We start from the raw sequence: 15,992 nt of genomic DNA, 5'->3' as shown, positions 1-15,992 counted from the left end.
TAAACACTTTCTGCCAAACTTTCTTAGGCTCTCACAGTTCATGACACCAAGCAGTGCACGAAATGGGATTTGGGGATCAACTTCTTCATCCATGAAGATGATATTACCAGTCAGAGGAACAGGTTGGTGAAGTCTTTGGAGTGAGGGAGGACTGAACTTGATTAGGAGTAACAGTTTCATCAGCAAAAAGTAACAGTTAGTTGTCCAAGAGCCGTGTTAAACCCTTTCCCTGGAGTTAACTGGTTTTGGGTACAGTGCCCAGGTAGGTATTAGGGGAAGTCTAGGTTGGGACTGGAGTTCTCTCCAAGTCAAACATCTCACTTCTTGCAGTTGGGAGCTTGTCATGTAAATTTAATAGTGAGGCCCAGGGTGCATTTCTTTCTTGGGCTTTCTCCGCCATCAGTGCGAGACTAGAAAACAGTCATGACATCAGACCATCAGTGAGTCCTGTTGTATGTTGGACAGAGCTGTTTTCCTCAGACCTGCTAGGAATTTAAGTGTAAATGATTGAGTTGGTGATTGTTGCCAGGAGACTTTCTGAGGGACCCTTGTAGGGCATGTGTGGTATGAAATTCTATATTGAAAATACAATTTTGTAGGTGCATAAAAAAGCTTGAAAGTTGCTGCTCTTTCAGGGCTGAGGCCACGCTTCATCATATTGCAGAACTCAATCCATATGTCCATGTAGCAGCATCAACTGTGCCACTAGATGAAACCACCGATCTGTCTTTTCTAAAGCAGTACCAGGTATGTCACTCTTAAAGCAGTTGTATGCTGTATTTTGCTCAGAGCAAACAACTTGGATTTTTTTATATAAGTAAATAAGATGGAAAGGAACTTTACGTTTTGAGGTGGTGTAAAGAATGAATTTGGTCTTGTATTTGGACTAACGAAATGGTCATGGTTAGTATTTTTTCAAGGCTGAAACAGTGGTTTTGTGTTCCTAGCACGTAGGACAATTATTATGGAATTTACTATGATGATAAATAGCTAAGTGAGATTGCCATACAGGGGTTTTTTGTTGTTCAAGGGTGAAAGTGTGACCTTTTTTTTTTCTTGCAGCTACATAGCTCAGATGTTCTACGTATATTTTGTGTGCTGTAATCCAGGCAATAGATATCAGGCTATGTAATTTGAAAGATCATGTATGTATGTATGTATGTATCTAATGAAACCTAAGCTTCTCTGTGGTGGAATGAGGATGTTTTCAGTTGTTCAGTCAGCTGTCTCCTGCCTGTGTGCGTGGCTCAGTCTGAGTTGGGAACGTTTACTGTGTGGCTGTTGGTTATACCCAAGCTCACTACGTTTCTGAATGTCCCAGCTATAACAAGCCATGTATAACTGAATGGGACGCAAGGCACATGCTTTGTAACCCTATACTATCCTAAAGTTTAAAAGAATGCTTGCAGAAGTTGTGTGTTTGCGCTTTGACGAGCACCAGTAATTGAAGCTTGTGCAGACTTATTGGTGTGCACTGAAGAGTATTGTGTTTGTTTTGCTAACTTTCATCTTAACGTTCAAGATCTGCATTTTCTCTGAGATTATCCATAACTGGTTTTGTAAGTATTCTAATTAGGTTTTGAGTTTCACAGCTGCAGGAAAAAAAAGTGAGAATTTACTGTTCCTGCTCTTGCTTATCTTTTCTGGAACTTGCAGAGCAGTAACCCATCTGTTCTAATGTGTAATGAGAAAACTTGACTCCAGACTGCTTTCTCTGTTATGTGTGGTGGGAAAGGAATCAGGACACCTGGGTAACTCACTGTTAGTACTACTTTGTCCATAGCCTGAAGACATCAATCGCTTTTGATGTCTTGGATTTATTTCTGTTCTTGTTCACAGTGTGTCATACTGACTGAAGTAAGTTTGTTGCTGCAGAAGAAGATTAATGACTTTTGTCATGCTCAGCAGCCACCTATTAAGGTAACAGAAAAAATGAAACACGTGAATAATCTGTACAGTGAGCGTTCTGGACCTACAACATGTTCTATCCAGAAATGGAGAAAACTGGTTATGAAGGATATAGTTCAATGCAGATAGCACGTTGATGGAGCAGTATTAGTTTTGGGAGTATGATCCTGCTGCTTTATACATATGTCTGGTGTTACCTGGATACCTAGCTTGGTTCTTAAAAAAAAAAAAAAAAAAAAAAAAAAAAAAAGGGGTTAAAGAAAAGGGTTTTCACTGTTAACTGATAATTGTTCCAAAAGAGCACGCTGAGACCGAATGTAACACTGGTAGAAGTGGCAGTATTTCACTGCATGTTGGCATGATTCCTGCTTTTTGTGTAGGGGTTCAGAAACACTTATGCAGGTTCAAAGTCTATCATGAGTGCTGCGCTATATAGTCAGTGGCCTGGGTGCACATGATAGGTTTCCACCCTAGAAGTTAAACCAGCTAGCCATGGACAAGGTTGAATGTGAGAGGTCATTCCTTTGGTTTGTGCTGTTTTAGGGGTGCTCCTGATTTATGCTTTCTCTTGTAGTTCATCAGTGCAGATGTATATGGAATATGTTCACGTTTGTTTTGTGACTTTGGTGATGAATTTGAAGTGCTGGATACAACAGGAGAGGAGCCAAAGGAGATCTTCATTTCAAATATAACACAAGTAAGGGATAGTAGTTGTTGTGGTCCTCTAATTTTATTTTTTTTCTAAATGACTCATTATTGGCTATGTAACCAAGCAGAGTGTTTCATTTCAGCACCCTGCTAAGCAGTTGAAAATTTGTAGTATAGCAGCGGCAAACAAAGTTACTTCGTTCTTGTGTCTCGATCAAAACCAGTCAGTGATAATGTGCTAACATTGTAGAGCATACTGATGCCTCCTGGTCGTAACTTACAATGTAACATCACAATATTGTGTCTTTTTATTTGTTTTTTTTGAGAGAGAGTGAGAAAGGAATGAGATGTAGAGAGAAGAGGACATAGTCTTGATATGGGAATAGGTTAAGTCTTCTAAGGAAGCCCTGAAATCATCATGAAAATACTTTTTTTGGTGGAAGAACTGCAGCGCATATAGAGGAGGACTGCTGGAGTGATCAAGGGTGTTGAGAGCCTGTTTTGAAAAGAAATTTAAGGGTTTGTTTTAACCTACCAAAGCAGAGGCAACGAGAAGAGGATATTACTGCTAATGCTTCCAGTGCAGAATGTTAGAGAGGATGTCCATTTGATCTTGTATTATTGTTTTATAAATGGAAACAACTTCAGTTTCTTCTCTGACTCTGGAAGTTCAGACTGTAACCTTACTCATCCAGTAGCGAGTCTTTTGTCATATCTCCAGTGTAGATGTAATAGTAACTGAACTAGAAGGGGTTGTATAGCAAGTTGGGTTTGATCTAAATTGAAGCGCGTGATATGATGATTTGATTAGCCTGTTCTTTGGTACCTTTAAAAGGGAAGGGATGACTTGATTGTTCTCATTAATTACATAAAGCTTATACAGTTATGTTTCATGACTTGAGCTGATTGCCTGCCAAGTCAAGGAATGAACGTATATCTGTGTTTATATATATCCTGTGATTCATAATCTGATACTTGAGTTTCGTTGTATCTTACTTCTGCTCTCTGAAGTGTAAAACTGACCAGAACTACAACTCAATACCAAAACTGCCATCAAGTGTCTGTTCTTATCCTGTGGACAGGGTCGAGGTGGCGTTCTGTCCCTAAATCAGAGAATTTTCTCTGGTCAACTCATTTCCCATTCTCCATGCCACAGTGAATGTAGTCCGCTGTAATTAAGCTCTATGCTACCTAACTGAAATCTTTCTAATATTGGGAGCTCAGGAAGGGATGTCAGGAGACTTTACAGGCCAGGCTTGCTTGCAAATCCGCTCTGTTACAGCCTGAGCTGCACCACAAGGTCTTGGTGGGCTGTCCTCAGACTGCAGAGGGATCCTTGTGCACGTGGGAGGTTGGCATGACATCCTGTAACAGGGTGAGATGTTGCCTGAGATTCCTGCAAGTGTGAGCTTGCTTGTTTGTGATCCGCTTGAGGCTGTGGCTTTCCCGTGTTTAAGGATGTCCAGCTTTGTAAGCTTCCTAACTTTGAAGAATGAGTTTGGGAGATCAGATGGAAAGGAAGCGTGGAGTAGTAAGGACCATTCATAAGACTTTATTTCTTAATGTCTGTGAAAGTTTCTGTGTACACGTAGTCTGTTTTTGGAAAAAAGGAGATCAATTTGCCACCACTGTAGAACGGAACAATTAATTTGATTGCTAAGAACTAACAAATGCAGTTTGCTAACATGCTGAGAACTGCAGAAGGGAAAAATGAGAAAGTTGGTATTATGAAAACACTGTTAAACTGAAAATAACAAGACTTAAAAAGTTATCATACGTAAGTCCCTTGTTATGGGAGTGTTAGAGGCTGCATTTTCAGTAGGCAAAAAGCAATGTGTCTACGATAAAGCATGACTCCTTTACACAAGAGAATTTCTTCCTTGCTAACTTTGTCATTTTTGCTTTCAGTCAAATCCTGGTATTGTCACTTGCCTTGAAAGTCATCCACACAGGCTTGAAACAGGACAGTTCTTAACCTTTCGGGAAGTTAATGGAATGTCATGCTTAAATGGATCCACACACCAAATAACAGGTAAACTGTTACTGACTTGTTTGCAAGGTGTTTGTTTTTTGGCCTGTTTTAGCTCACTGTAGTGTTAGCTACTTGTAGCCAGAGGAGTGCTGGGTTGTGCAGGCCTCCAGTGAGCTTCCACAAAAAAAAATTTGCTTTCTGGTGCAAAAGTCCTAGTGTTGTCTTGATTCCATTTCCATTTAGTAAAGTCTTTCCAAAGTCATCTTCCTGCTTAAGGAGCAGTGGAAGCTCTCAGCTAGTGGAAACTAGTTGGCAGCCTCTGAGGTTACTGATGAAACTTTTGTTTTTTGGAGGGTCCCCTAATGCCTGTGCTTCTGTCAAGGTTTTGAACTAAATTAACACTGCTTTGTGTGTCACTGTTTGCCTTGTAGCTTTTTGGGTGACAGTATAAGTGTACAGGGACGCGTGAACATCACTGTGTTTTTAAGTATGCTTTTGACGTGATTCTCATGATGTATATTTACCCTGCTTTGGTCTGCATCATGCGTGTCTCGAGGCCTGCTGGGGAATGGCCCGCTTCCCTGATCTGAATGCCTGTTTGTCTGGAGCAGGAGCAGAGGCGGGGGAGGGGGGGATGTGTGTGGGGGGTGGGGTGTGTGTTTGTTTTTAACTATTTTGTGGTCTGAGACAAAAACAATACCCTTGAAACATGTGGTTGAGTGTTTTCTCTGGATTCTTTTGTTTTAATAGTGCTGATGATGTGTTCAGTTCCTTCCACTTAATCACAGCCCAGCATTTGGTTTAATTTTTCCATAAATTAACAATTTTTGTCTCTTATTGCTTTATCTGAATGATGCTGCAGGTGGTATGAGAGGAAAGAAGTGACTTAAATGCTCCAGCTGCCCTTTTTGATTTCCTGTTGTTCTAGTCACGGGGATAAAATCCTATTCTGAGCAGTACTGGACACTGCTGTGCACAGACTATATAAAACTGAGTGATTTCATTTTTGTTACAGAGCTGTGGTCATCAGAATTCTTGTTAAATCTGCTGCCACTTTAAAAAGCTTATTTCATAACAGATCATGTGAAACTAATGCTTTAGACCAGAAACTGGCAGAGAGGGACACTCCTGTTAGTTAGGAGGATCAGCTGTGTTTATGCTTTCAAAGCAAGGTTGCAAACTACAAAATTACAGCATAAAAAGTGTTGGCAAATCTCCACGTACTGTACACAGAACTGTAGTATCCGGTGACACTTCTAATTATCAGTCCCTGTTTATTCTCTTTTCAGTGGTGTCACCGTATTCCTTCAGCATTGGTGATACATCAGAGATGGAGCCTTACTTGCATGGAGGCATAGCTGTCCAAGTGAAGACGCCCAAGATGTTTTACTTTGTGAGTGTGTGCTTGACATAACCAGGTTCTTGAGTGTTAATGGTCTGAGCACTGGAAGCAGAGTTCAGCAGACACATGATCTGGCTACCTGCGATTTGGGTTGACAGTAGTTTTATTGGGAAGAATAGTGATACCGATTTACTAAACCACAGAGAATAGGAAATACTTCAAAGTTACCTGCCAGTGTAGAGAAAAAACATATTTATGGGCAGCATGTCCCTGTACTGCTGGGGACTCCATGAAGGACTAAGATTATGTGGTTTCTTCCTGGCCTTCCTGTCTCTTCTGAAGAAGAGACAGTTGGATAAGCTTGTTTAAGAGGGGTTGCAAGCTACATGAGGCTGTGTGCCTTTCTGGGCCTGCACAAAGTAGATCCTGACTGCCCTCAAACATGCTGTTAAAAAGCTGGGCGTGAGGATCACCTGCTTCTGACAGGAGAATGCACAGCTCAGTGTCTTGTCTCTGTGAAGGAGTAGCTTTGTGTTCTTCCTAAGTGGGGAGGTTCCACAAGCAAACAGCCAGTTGCTTACAAAATCTCTGGTAGCCGACCTCAGAGCAGTTTGAGATGGGTCTTGCCACTAGGATGTGAAACATCTCTGTGACCATTTTTGATTGACAGAACTTGCAGTAGATGATTGTTTTATACATCTCTTGTGGCATTAATAATGAAGAGAGTAATGGCAATGCTAGTAAGAAAGGATATTTGATTCTCTCCAGGAAGAGTATTGTTTTGTCAGGTAGCAATGACTCTCATATCCTTAATTGGGTGTGTTTTTATTATGAATTCTGTTCTTCCAGGAACGGTTGGAGAAGCAGATAACAAATCCATTATGCCTTGTTGCGGATTTCAGCAAGCCTGAGGTAATTAGCATGTGGGAATTTTGGTGTAAGTGCTTTAATGTTAAAACTACATGGAATGAGATCTGCAGTTCATGTGTCGGAACGATACAATTTCCTAACTATTCTGTAGTAGTTAAATGTAAGTTTGAAGAGTGAAGTAAGAGTGAGGTGTCAGTTTGTGTGACCACACAAACTGACACATTATGGTTTAGATCACCATAGAGGCTTGTTATCCATGATTTGCGCCAAGTATATTGTAAATGCATAGCTGAGCCACCTCTGCTGTTTAAAATCTTAGGTTTTATAAGGCTTAAATTCATGGGAGTGCAAACTTTGCAAGTGACACAATCGTTTTTCCTGTATTTAGTGATGTTTTGTTGATAAAAATCACTCTGGCATCAAAGCTGGGATAATCATAAAAAGGTGATCATAGGCTGATTGGGAACTGGAGTTAACAGTGTAATAATTTTTTTTTCTTTGAAAAAATGATTCAGAGGTGTTTTTTAAAATATGAGAGGAAGCTAGCAGTATTTGCCTCTTGCTATCTTCCTAAATGGCTAGGAAGCTAGCAGAGGCAAATAGTGAAGTTTTATGGACAGACAAGTAAATTTTAGTAAAGTATTACAGACGTGCAAGGCGTGTAAGTCTAGGGCTCATTAAAATCTTAGACAAAAAAATGTCAATCTAGTGATTTTTTTTTTTTTTTTTGCTTGTTTGATAACGTAAGGTCTGACTTGCATGTTCAGATTCTGTGCTTTTTACCATTGATGCGGGGCTTTGGTATTGATGTTTGGCAAAATGCGATGTGTTCTAATGTCTAGTTAAAAGATTACCACATTTTCCGGTTTCAGCGCTAAATTCTTTTGAGGACTCTTTAGTTGGACTTAGTGGAAGTGGGTGCTGAATGTGTGTGAAGGGTATTGCATTACTACAGCATAATGCTTTATAATCCCAGTTTGTAAAAGCATTAGTGTAAGGTATTTCAAATTCATGTTTTAATGCTATTTAAAAACTTTTTATGGAGCGGTATGGTTAAGAGACAAGGAAGTGAAATGGTAGCAGAAGAGTTCAAATAGTGGCTTCTGTTCCCTTCAGTTTTCTCAAGTTTATACCTGATCAGCCGCTATTGTTGTCCAAACAGGCACCTTTGCAGATCCATGTTGCCATGCTTGCCTTGAACCGCTTCCAGGAGAACTTTGGTCGTGAGCCGAACATCGGGTAATGCAGCAGTCCTGCATTTGCTAAGCCTTGGGTCAGATAGATCTCTCCTTTTACTGTAGTTACTGGTTTGATATGCAGCAGGGTACCTGGTCTGTCTGGTACATAACAGGTGACATAGAAATGAAAAGTGGAACTCTGAATGAAAAATGTTATCTAATGCATGTCTGGGTTTGTAACAGGGCTTTCCCAGTATAGCAGTGGCACTTTCTCGGCCCAGGTAGACAGAAAACGATTCTGGAGGGAGTCCTTCTCTGTTCCAGTTTTTTTTGCGTTGTGGGGTTAATATGGAAAGGTTGTTTCAGTGATTCCTGAGTTATCCTGTAGCTTATGGATTTTAAAAAACAACAACCAACCAACCAAAAAAAACCCCAAAGTCTGAAGGATTTGTTTTTCACTTTCAGTATATTTTTTCAGCTGTATTTCTTGATGTGCATAATTTGAGTTAAATGAGACAAAACTATGTGCAAAGTATAAATTGTAAGACAGGACTTGCATGTGGGCTTCTCTACTGAAACTCCTGTTCTTGAGTTAACCATAACATTTAGAAGTGCATCTTTTAACGCTCACTGTTAAAGCCAATATAAATTTCCAAACTCTTCCTACTGTATCCAGTGCTTTTTGCTCCATTGATCATGTTTCTAGAAGGACTCTGGAATGTTTAAGTGGTGATTATTGTTTCTACCTTGGTATCTAGATGCCTTCAAGATGCTGAGGAAATGCTGAAAATGGCCATCTCTATAAGTGAAACACTGGAAAACAAAGTGAGTAAGGAATCATCATGAGTCGCTTTTTATGCGCTTGTTTACTTGCCTGAAGGTCATGCTTCAGTAGTTGGTCCTGGTTCTGGGCTCTGTATCCATCTTTAGATGGACCAGCTGGCTTTCTGAAGGCCGTGCGAGGAAACAGAATGGTCTTTCAGCACAGGTCCAACAGAATGTTCACCTGACGTGAAGGCTGAATCCTGTGGCCGTGTGACTTCAGTTCTCAGATAAATGCATATTACAAGTACAGGGTCTACAGCGGATCTGTCTTGGCTGGAAAACCTTTTTGCTAGTCGAAGTGAAATAATTTGTCTGTCTTTTGCTGAAGAACAGTAATTTATGCAACTGTCAAGCACTGACTTGATTAAAGGGATAAATCTTGTTATTATGTCTTATTTTTCAGCCTCAGGTGGATGGAGATGTAGTGAAATGGCTGTCTAGGACTGCTCAGGGATTTCTAGCTCCTCTGGCTGCAGCAGTGGGCGGTGTTGCTAGCCAGGAAGTCTTGAAAGCAGTAACAGGAAAATTTTCTCCATTGCAACAGTGGGTAAGGCTGGCCTTGGTTTTGGATCTTTATTTTGACAGTGTTGTTACAAATGTATGGTTGGGTGTAAATGCTGTATGATCAAAATAGTCTGAACAACTTCTATAACGGTGAGGGGGGGCAGGGGGAAGACTCGAGACTGAATTTAGAAAAAAATATGGTTTTATGTGTACAATAACAGTGCAGACAGTTTTAGTTAAGATTTTCCTATTTGGGGTTCAGGCATCACATTCCTTTTTCCCCCAAGCAAGGAGAGCATTGGCATGTCAGTGCGTGGCTGCAAAGGTGTGAACAGTCCAGATGCCATCTTAACCTACTGCACGTAAGAGCAGTGCTTTCAGAGTCTTAGCGTAAGTGTCAGAATAAAATTAGGTCTAAAAGCTTCACAGTCTAATTTGGAGGGGTAACATGCCTGTCAGAAGTCAAAAGCTTGCGGCTGACATTTCAGTGAGCTGCTTTTCCCCTCTGTGTCCAGGTGCTTTTTTCCTGTCCACTAAAACTTGTGAAATGAACTTAATGCTGTATAGTTTTCCACTGACAGTGAAAACTTAGTGCTTCTAGACTTCTAGGCTCTAAATAGAAAATATTTACTTTGGTTTTTAAATGAAAATAACACAAATGTTTTTCACAGGTTTTTGTTTGTTTTCTTTTTTTTTTTTTACAGCTGTATCTAGATATGTTAGACATTGTAAAACATCTAGGAAAGATGGGTTCTGAAGAATTTCTCCCACGGTAAATATAACTGCAATCTGCTCATTTATGTACTGTTCACATCTGATTCTCAAGCAGGCATGGATGATGTCTTTTAAAGTTAGTTCAGTGCTGTATGCTGGAGGGACAGGTTTGGGGGTGAGAATGTGTGTCCTATTTAAAGGATGGGAGGAACAGGAATTACAGAGGTCTCAGTTTGATCATCTTAGTTCGTGTCAAACTGCAGTTTGGCATCAGTGATACTACTGTGATAACTAGGCTTCTGTTTTTGCCTCCTGTGCCTGGATAGGGGAGACAGGTACGATGCCTTGAGGGCTTGTATTGGAGACTCTCTGTGCCAGAAGCTGCATGATTTGAACGTTTTCTTGGTGAGTATAACTGACACTGTTAGGCTTTTTGTGAACGCTTTGTCGGTACAGCTAACGTCCACTGTCTTCAAAACAATGAGAGCAGCCCTGATGATGTGTACCACTGCAGAATAAATGGTCCAAAACTGTAATAAGACTTGTTTATTATGCTTGTCTTTGTGGTTTTCACTTACATTTCTGACTCTAAAAATGTCATTTTCTTTAGGTTGGCTGTGGAGCAATAGGCTGTGAAATGCTAAAAAACTTTGCACTTCTTGGCGTTGGTACTGGGCAAGACAGAGGGTTGGTAAGTTACCTGTTAATCTTGCTTTGCTTATTAAAAAGTAATTTGACAAGGACTAATTAAACAATTAGACTACTTAAAAATGTCTAAGCCTTATTTCAGGTTGATCTCTGTGCAGAAGGTAAAATGGCCTTAGCACAGAGTGGAAGTAGTGTGCAATTAGAAGCAGAATACACTTGGAGCAGTCTTGCTGTATTTTGATTTTAAACCAAAATTTAGTAAGTCAGTATAGGCAGAACTGTTAGCCACAGTGACTGCCAACAGGAGTGCTTTGTTTTGACAAGTTTCTGCAGAGATACCATCAAGATTATTGCTCAGTGCTACATGTAACTTGTAACTTCAGCTGTTGCTTTTGCCCCTTCTGACTTAGGTTACAATTACAGATCCAGACTTGATAGAGAAATCCAACCTGAACAGGCAGTTTCTTTTTCGGCCTCATCACATACAGGTAGGCTTTCTTGTTCAATAAACTTTCTGGTCTATTGTTCTGTTTCCCTGTCCTGTGTCCCCACGGACAGCTGAACTTGTGAGTGTGCGTACTTCAGTCGAGAAAAGACTTAAAAGGCTGTAATGAAATCCATTATCTTTTAAAACAATACCTAGAACTATGTTGGCATCCCACTTGTCACTAGTTCGGTAAAATTGGCTGGTCTGATCTTAATTTGTACTGGTGTCTTTGACAAAAGAAGTATCTCAAACTTGAGAATTAGATGAGGAATGCTGTGTTGCATAAGAAGCTGCCGTGGGTTAATATTCCAGAAAGGCTTTACTATTTACATTGAAATTCAGGGAGAATAAAATAAAGCAACAAAAAATAGACTGCACGGGCAGAAGTGTTCTCAGCAGGAGAGCTACTACTAATGGAACTTGACCGTAGCTCTATCTTCTGACTTAATTCAGTCTTCATTAAGCTGGTAAATAGCTTGGCAAAAAAAAATGTACATTCAGTAAATGTGTGATACAGAAACTGTTAATTCCTTATAAGCGGAGAGAATATCCCTGTACTTGCAAACAGTGCACAAAATAAAAAAGATGGCTCAGATCCTGACAGCAGTGGGGAAAAGGGATTCCCCTGCCCAAAACCCAGCAGCTGAATTATCTGCCTCCTGTTTATGTCTTGCAAATCTGGGAACAGATTACATTTTGGATGGAGAGATAAGTGGAGGGTGAACTCTGGAAGCTTTCAGAAGCCACACTGTCTTGAGTTCCACTGTCCTAAGTGCTGATCCCTAGATAATTGAATGTGGTATGGCTAGAAGTGTCAGGTAGGTTAAGGCCTCTTATTTCAGTTTAGCTTCTGAAATTGGCTTTGTGTGGAATGCCCTGCAGTAATGTGGTTCTTCACAGGTGTCTGATGTCTGTGCTGCGTAGTCACACTAACTAATGGGTTTTAATCTCTGACAGTCCTGAACTGCTCCTTTCTTACGGTGTTTTGAGAGTGTGAGAAGGCAGCACGTGGCATCAGTTTCAGTTACTTGACACACTTCCACTGCGCCATTTAAGCACTTTCACCTTGTGGTCTCTGACACACTACTTTAAATAAAACTAAAAATAAAACTAGGCTAATAAGATATTTGTTAGTGAGGGAGGTATATGATTAAAGAATTTCCTTTATTGTATGTTTTGCATACTGACACTTCTGTCAGTGAATTGTTGTCTAATCAGCAAATGAAGTCGGTACTTCTGTGTCCCAGATGGTCTTTATCTGAATATTGTTGAGATATATATACACACATATATATACACACATATGTGTATTTATACTTTTAGAAACCTAAAAGCTATACTGCAGCAGAAGCAACTCTGAACATCAACCCTTACTTAAAGATTGACTCATATATTAATAAAGTTTGTCCGGCCACTGAAAACACTTACAGCGATGAATTCTATACCAAGCAAGATGTGATTGTGACTGCCTTGGACAACGTTGAGGCAAGGAGATACATTGATAGGTAGGTTGTGGAAAGGAAGTAACGGCTACTTTTCACGTTCTTATGTGAACTCTGTTTTTCTGTTCTTAATCTTCCTGATCTGCAACTACTTATAAGATCTGATAGCAAATTGCTCACATTTGTCTTGCTCTTTTATAGGGTTGCTGGCTGGGGGGAGGAAGGGGTTAATACTTGTGGTGGAAACCAGCTCTGCTGTTGTGTGGCTGCTGCTGCTCATGTGGCAGAGAGCCTTGGAGTGGGTTCTTGGAAATGAATAACTGTAAAGTTCTGATGAGGGGGAGAATACTGTGGCAGTCTTAAGGTTGAATTATTTATGCATAAGAATAGGTATTTAAATTTATAAGTAGGGATGTTTACATTTTAAAAGAATTACTAATGCTCCCATTTTAAAAGATTTACTAATGCTCCTAATCCAGGTAGGCTCAGGTTTGTGGTATCCTGATCTAACTTGAAATAGCTCTTCTTATTTAATCTCTTCTTTTCCTGAGTTTGGTGTAAGCTTTCCACTGTTCTGAAAGTGCCTAGAGCCAATTCTGGTTACACTCTGGTATGTCTGCAAGGCAAGAGTGTAGCGATTACGCTGTATTCTGATAGTCTGTGTCTTTCCGTGTCAGTCGTTGTGTAGCAAACCTGCGTCCTCTTATAGACTCTGGAACTATGGGAACGAAAGGACACACGGAAGTTATTGTGCCCCATCTGACAGAGTCCTATAATAGTCACGTAAGTGTTTTAAGGCCATCGCTTGATCCCATCATGCCCTCTGATTCTTTAATCATTTATGTATCTGTCTGAAGTAAGTGGCCTATTTGAGCTGGTGAAGAACAGTACTATTAGGAAGTAATTACTTCCCTGGGTTTTGAAGAAAAGCTCACGGGAAATAAAATTTGAGCAGACTGGAGATACCATGTCTGCTGCCTAGCTGATGTTTTTACCTAGGCCAATAATTAAGAGCAACTGCTATATGAATCATGAAACACAAGCTTTGGAAAAAGTCCTATTTCTGAAGCATTTCCAAGGGACTGACTCTTTTCTCTCCTTGAAAACTCCATTCTAAATAAGAATCTAGTCCCATGATGGCGTTCAAACTGGTTTTGTACTTGTGAGTTTGTTCCTTTAGAACTGCGTTCTGCCAGCTCGTTCTGTTCTTGGTGACCTCCACAGGCGGGTAGGAGAAACACAAGCCCTGTAGTAGAAAATTAGCCTGCCAGTTTCTACAAGCATACGTAACAGTTCTGCTTGAATAGGGAAGGGGGAAATGAGCCTTCAAACTCTTGCAGTAGCCCTCTGTTTAAGTTCTTGTGAAACTGCCTTTACAAGGTAGGAATTCGCTGGTTGAGCACACCATGAAATGGTGCCACAGGGACAGGGTTTTGAGCATCCTACTGGTTTTGCAAGGGTCCACAAAGAAAGAAGTCCTTCTGGCGTTGAGTGGAAGGGCGAGTTGAGAGTATATGTGAATGCAAACTGCACGTCTTGGAAAAGCTGGCTGGCAATTTCTTCTCTTGTTTGTGTTTCAGAGTTCAGTTTTGCTTTCCAGTGTTGAGTTTAGACTACTCTTCAGAAACAGGATGTGATGTTTAGTGTTCATAAACCAAATTTTTTTCTTAGCATAAATAAGTATTTGTATTTTGTATTACATAACAGTGGAGTTTTAAATTTATATAGTCTAGAAGTTCTTATGCTATTATTAGCAATAAACTTTAATAAGCCTTCATTTACGTGCAACCCTCCTTAATTGCAGCGGGATCCACCAGAAGAAGAAATACCTTTTTGCACCTTGAAGTCTTTCCCAGCTGCCATTGAGCATACGATACAGTGGGCAAGAGATAAGGTAGAGGAATAAGCTTACTGGCATTCAGCATAACTTAATGTGTATTTGGAAAGGTGGGGTCTGATACACTTCTTGCAAAATGCCATGTTTGTTCTTTTTATTTTCTAGTTTGAAAGTTCATTTTCTCACAAGCCTTCATTGTTTAACAAATTCTGGCAAACCTATCCATCCGCAGAAGAAGTTTTACAGGTAGGTGAATGTTGCCAGTGTAGAATACAGGGTTTAAACTAATGTTTTATGAATTTTCTTTCTATTTAACTTCAGTGAGATTTGGGTTATTTTCTGACTTTATTCAGAAAACCTGGAGACTTATTTGGCCAAGTCCTTAGTTGATCTTTCACGGGAACAGTATTTTTAGTGTGTCTCATTATTAAGAGCCAAATTCTTATGCGTAGGCTGCTTCTCTAGCTCATACGTGCTCTGTACATGGTGTACAAATATCAGACATACTGAGGCGCTGCTAGTGAGTGGATAGTAGATGTCACACTGATGTAGAAGCAGTTGGGAAAAACGAAGGGAAGACTTCGTTTCAAGTGAATTCAACAATGTAGTAAGTTAAACTCAATTGCTTAATATCTTTTGGTGTGAGTGGCCTGTGGTCCATAGGGCTGGGTGGAAATAAATCAAGTAGACCACAGCACCTGGACAAAAACTGAGTGGAGAGGATCACATAAAGGATAATATTTCACAAAGTGACCTTCTGTTTCCTTTTGCCTATAACTTACTAAAAACATGTTTACTGTTTGACTGTATTGGGAAGAATCTTGTATGTTTTAACACTTTCATATTTCCTGCTTTATCTAGAGAATAAAATCAGGGGAGAGCTTAGAAGGCTGTTTTCATGTTATTAAAACACTCAGTAGAAGACCCCGAAGTTGGACTCAATGTGTCGAACTAGCAAGAGTAAAATTTGAGAAGTATTTTAGTCATAAGGTAGGTAAGACCTGGAAATGAGGTGGTGCTAGACTGATGAGGATTTTAGAAAACTTGGTAGCGCTAATAACTAGGTGTCCAAGTCTTTGCGCTCAGGTCCATCTCTTCTTCATAAATAATGAACTGTACCTGAAACTGAAAAACGCTGCATCCCTTCCTCTTTCTACTGTAGCGCTTTTAACTCTGGTTTATTAACTCACTCCTAGTGGCTCTGTTCAGTAGCCTCCATGAAGTTTTCTTTGCATTTTTCCAGCGGACTAGGTATTTCGTTTTTTCAGAGCAGCAGGATTATCAGATGTCTTTTACTGAAGGGCAGTGGCTTTTTGTTTCCCCCGCTAAGCTTTTGTTTCTGAACTCATCTTCATATCCCAGATTTTCTCAAAGATGTCACAGAAAGGTTGGCTGAAATAAGAGCCAATCATTCTGCAAATGTGGTCCACAGTGTTGCTTAAAGTATGTGTGTGGGGGGGTAATTTTGTAGGAAAGTTGTGATCATGTTGTTGTATATCAATAAACGTATCCTGTCTGTGCATATGGAAGTCCTGGTGGTAGTTGTCACAATGGGAAAACATTGCATTCCCAAGTGTGAATCGGTGTGCAAGAATCTGACCACGGGGTGGGGGGAAC

The 15,992-nt window shown here is 40.1% G+C and overlaps 1 protein-coding gene across 1 annotated transcript in view; it reads left to right on the top strand.

The window, feature by feature from the left end:
* The window catches only part of UBA6 (ubiquitin like modifier activating enzyme 6), a 28,839-nt gene that overhangs the window by 3,207 nt on the left and 9,640 nt on the right, over positions 1–15,992 (top strand). The window contains exons 4-22 of the mRNA XM_009958819.2: positions 28–122; positions 636–747; positions 1,840–1,920; positions 2,483–2,605; positions 4,465–4,588; positions 5,818–5,921; positions 6,720–6,782; positions 7,903–7,979; positions 8,677–8,743; positions 9,147–9,290; positions 9,952–10,019; positions 10,288–10,366; positions 10,572–10,652; positions 11,020–11,097; positions 12,420–12,601; positions 13,216–13,321; positions 14,343–14,432; positions 14,541–14,621; positions 15,237–15,365. Coding sequence (XP_009957121.1) covers positions 28–122; positions 636–747; positions 1,840–1,920; positions 2,483–2,605; positions 4,465–4,588; positions 5,818–5,921; positions 6,720–6,782; positions 7,903–7,979; positions 8,677–8,743; positions 9,147–9,290; positions 9,952–10,019; positions 10,288–10,366; positions 10,572–10,652; positions 11,020–11,097; positions 12,420–12,601; positions 13,216–13,321; positions 14,343–14,432; positions 14,541–14,621; positions 15,237–15,365 — 1,884 coding nt within the window. The remainder of the gene's footprint in view (positions 1–27; positions 123–635; positions 748–1,839; positions 1,921–2,482; positions 2,606–4,464; positions 4,589–5,817; positions 5,922–6,719; positions 6,783–7,902; positions 7,980–8,676; positions 8,744–9,146; positions 9,291–9,951; positions 10,020–10,287; positions 10,367–10,571; positions 10,653–11,019; positions 11,098–12,419; positions 12,602–13,215; positions 13,322–14,342; positions 14,433–14,540; positions 14,622–15,236; positions 15,366–15,992) is intronic.

This window comes from Leptosomus discolor, chromosome 4 (genome assembly GCF_034619465.1).
Source record: "Leptosomus discolor isolate bLepDis1 chromosome 4, bLepDis1.hap2, whole genome shotgun sequence".
In the NCBI taxonomy this organism is placed as follows: Eukaryota; Metazoa; Chordata; class Aves; order Leptosomiformes; family Leptosomidae; genus Leptosomus; species Leptosomus discolor.
This window is presented reverse-complemented; position numbering and strand designations above follow the sequence as displayed.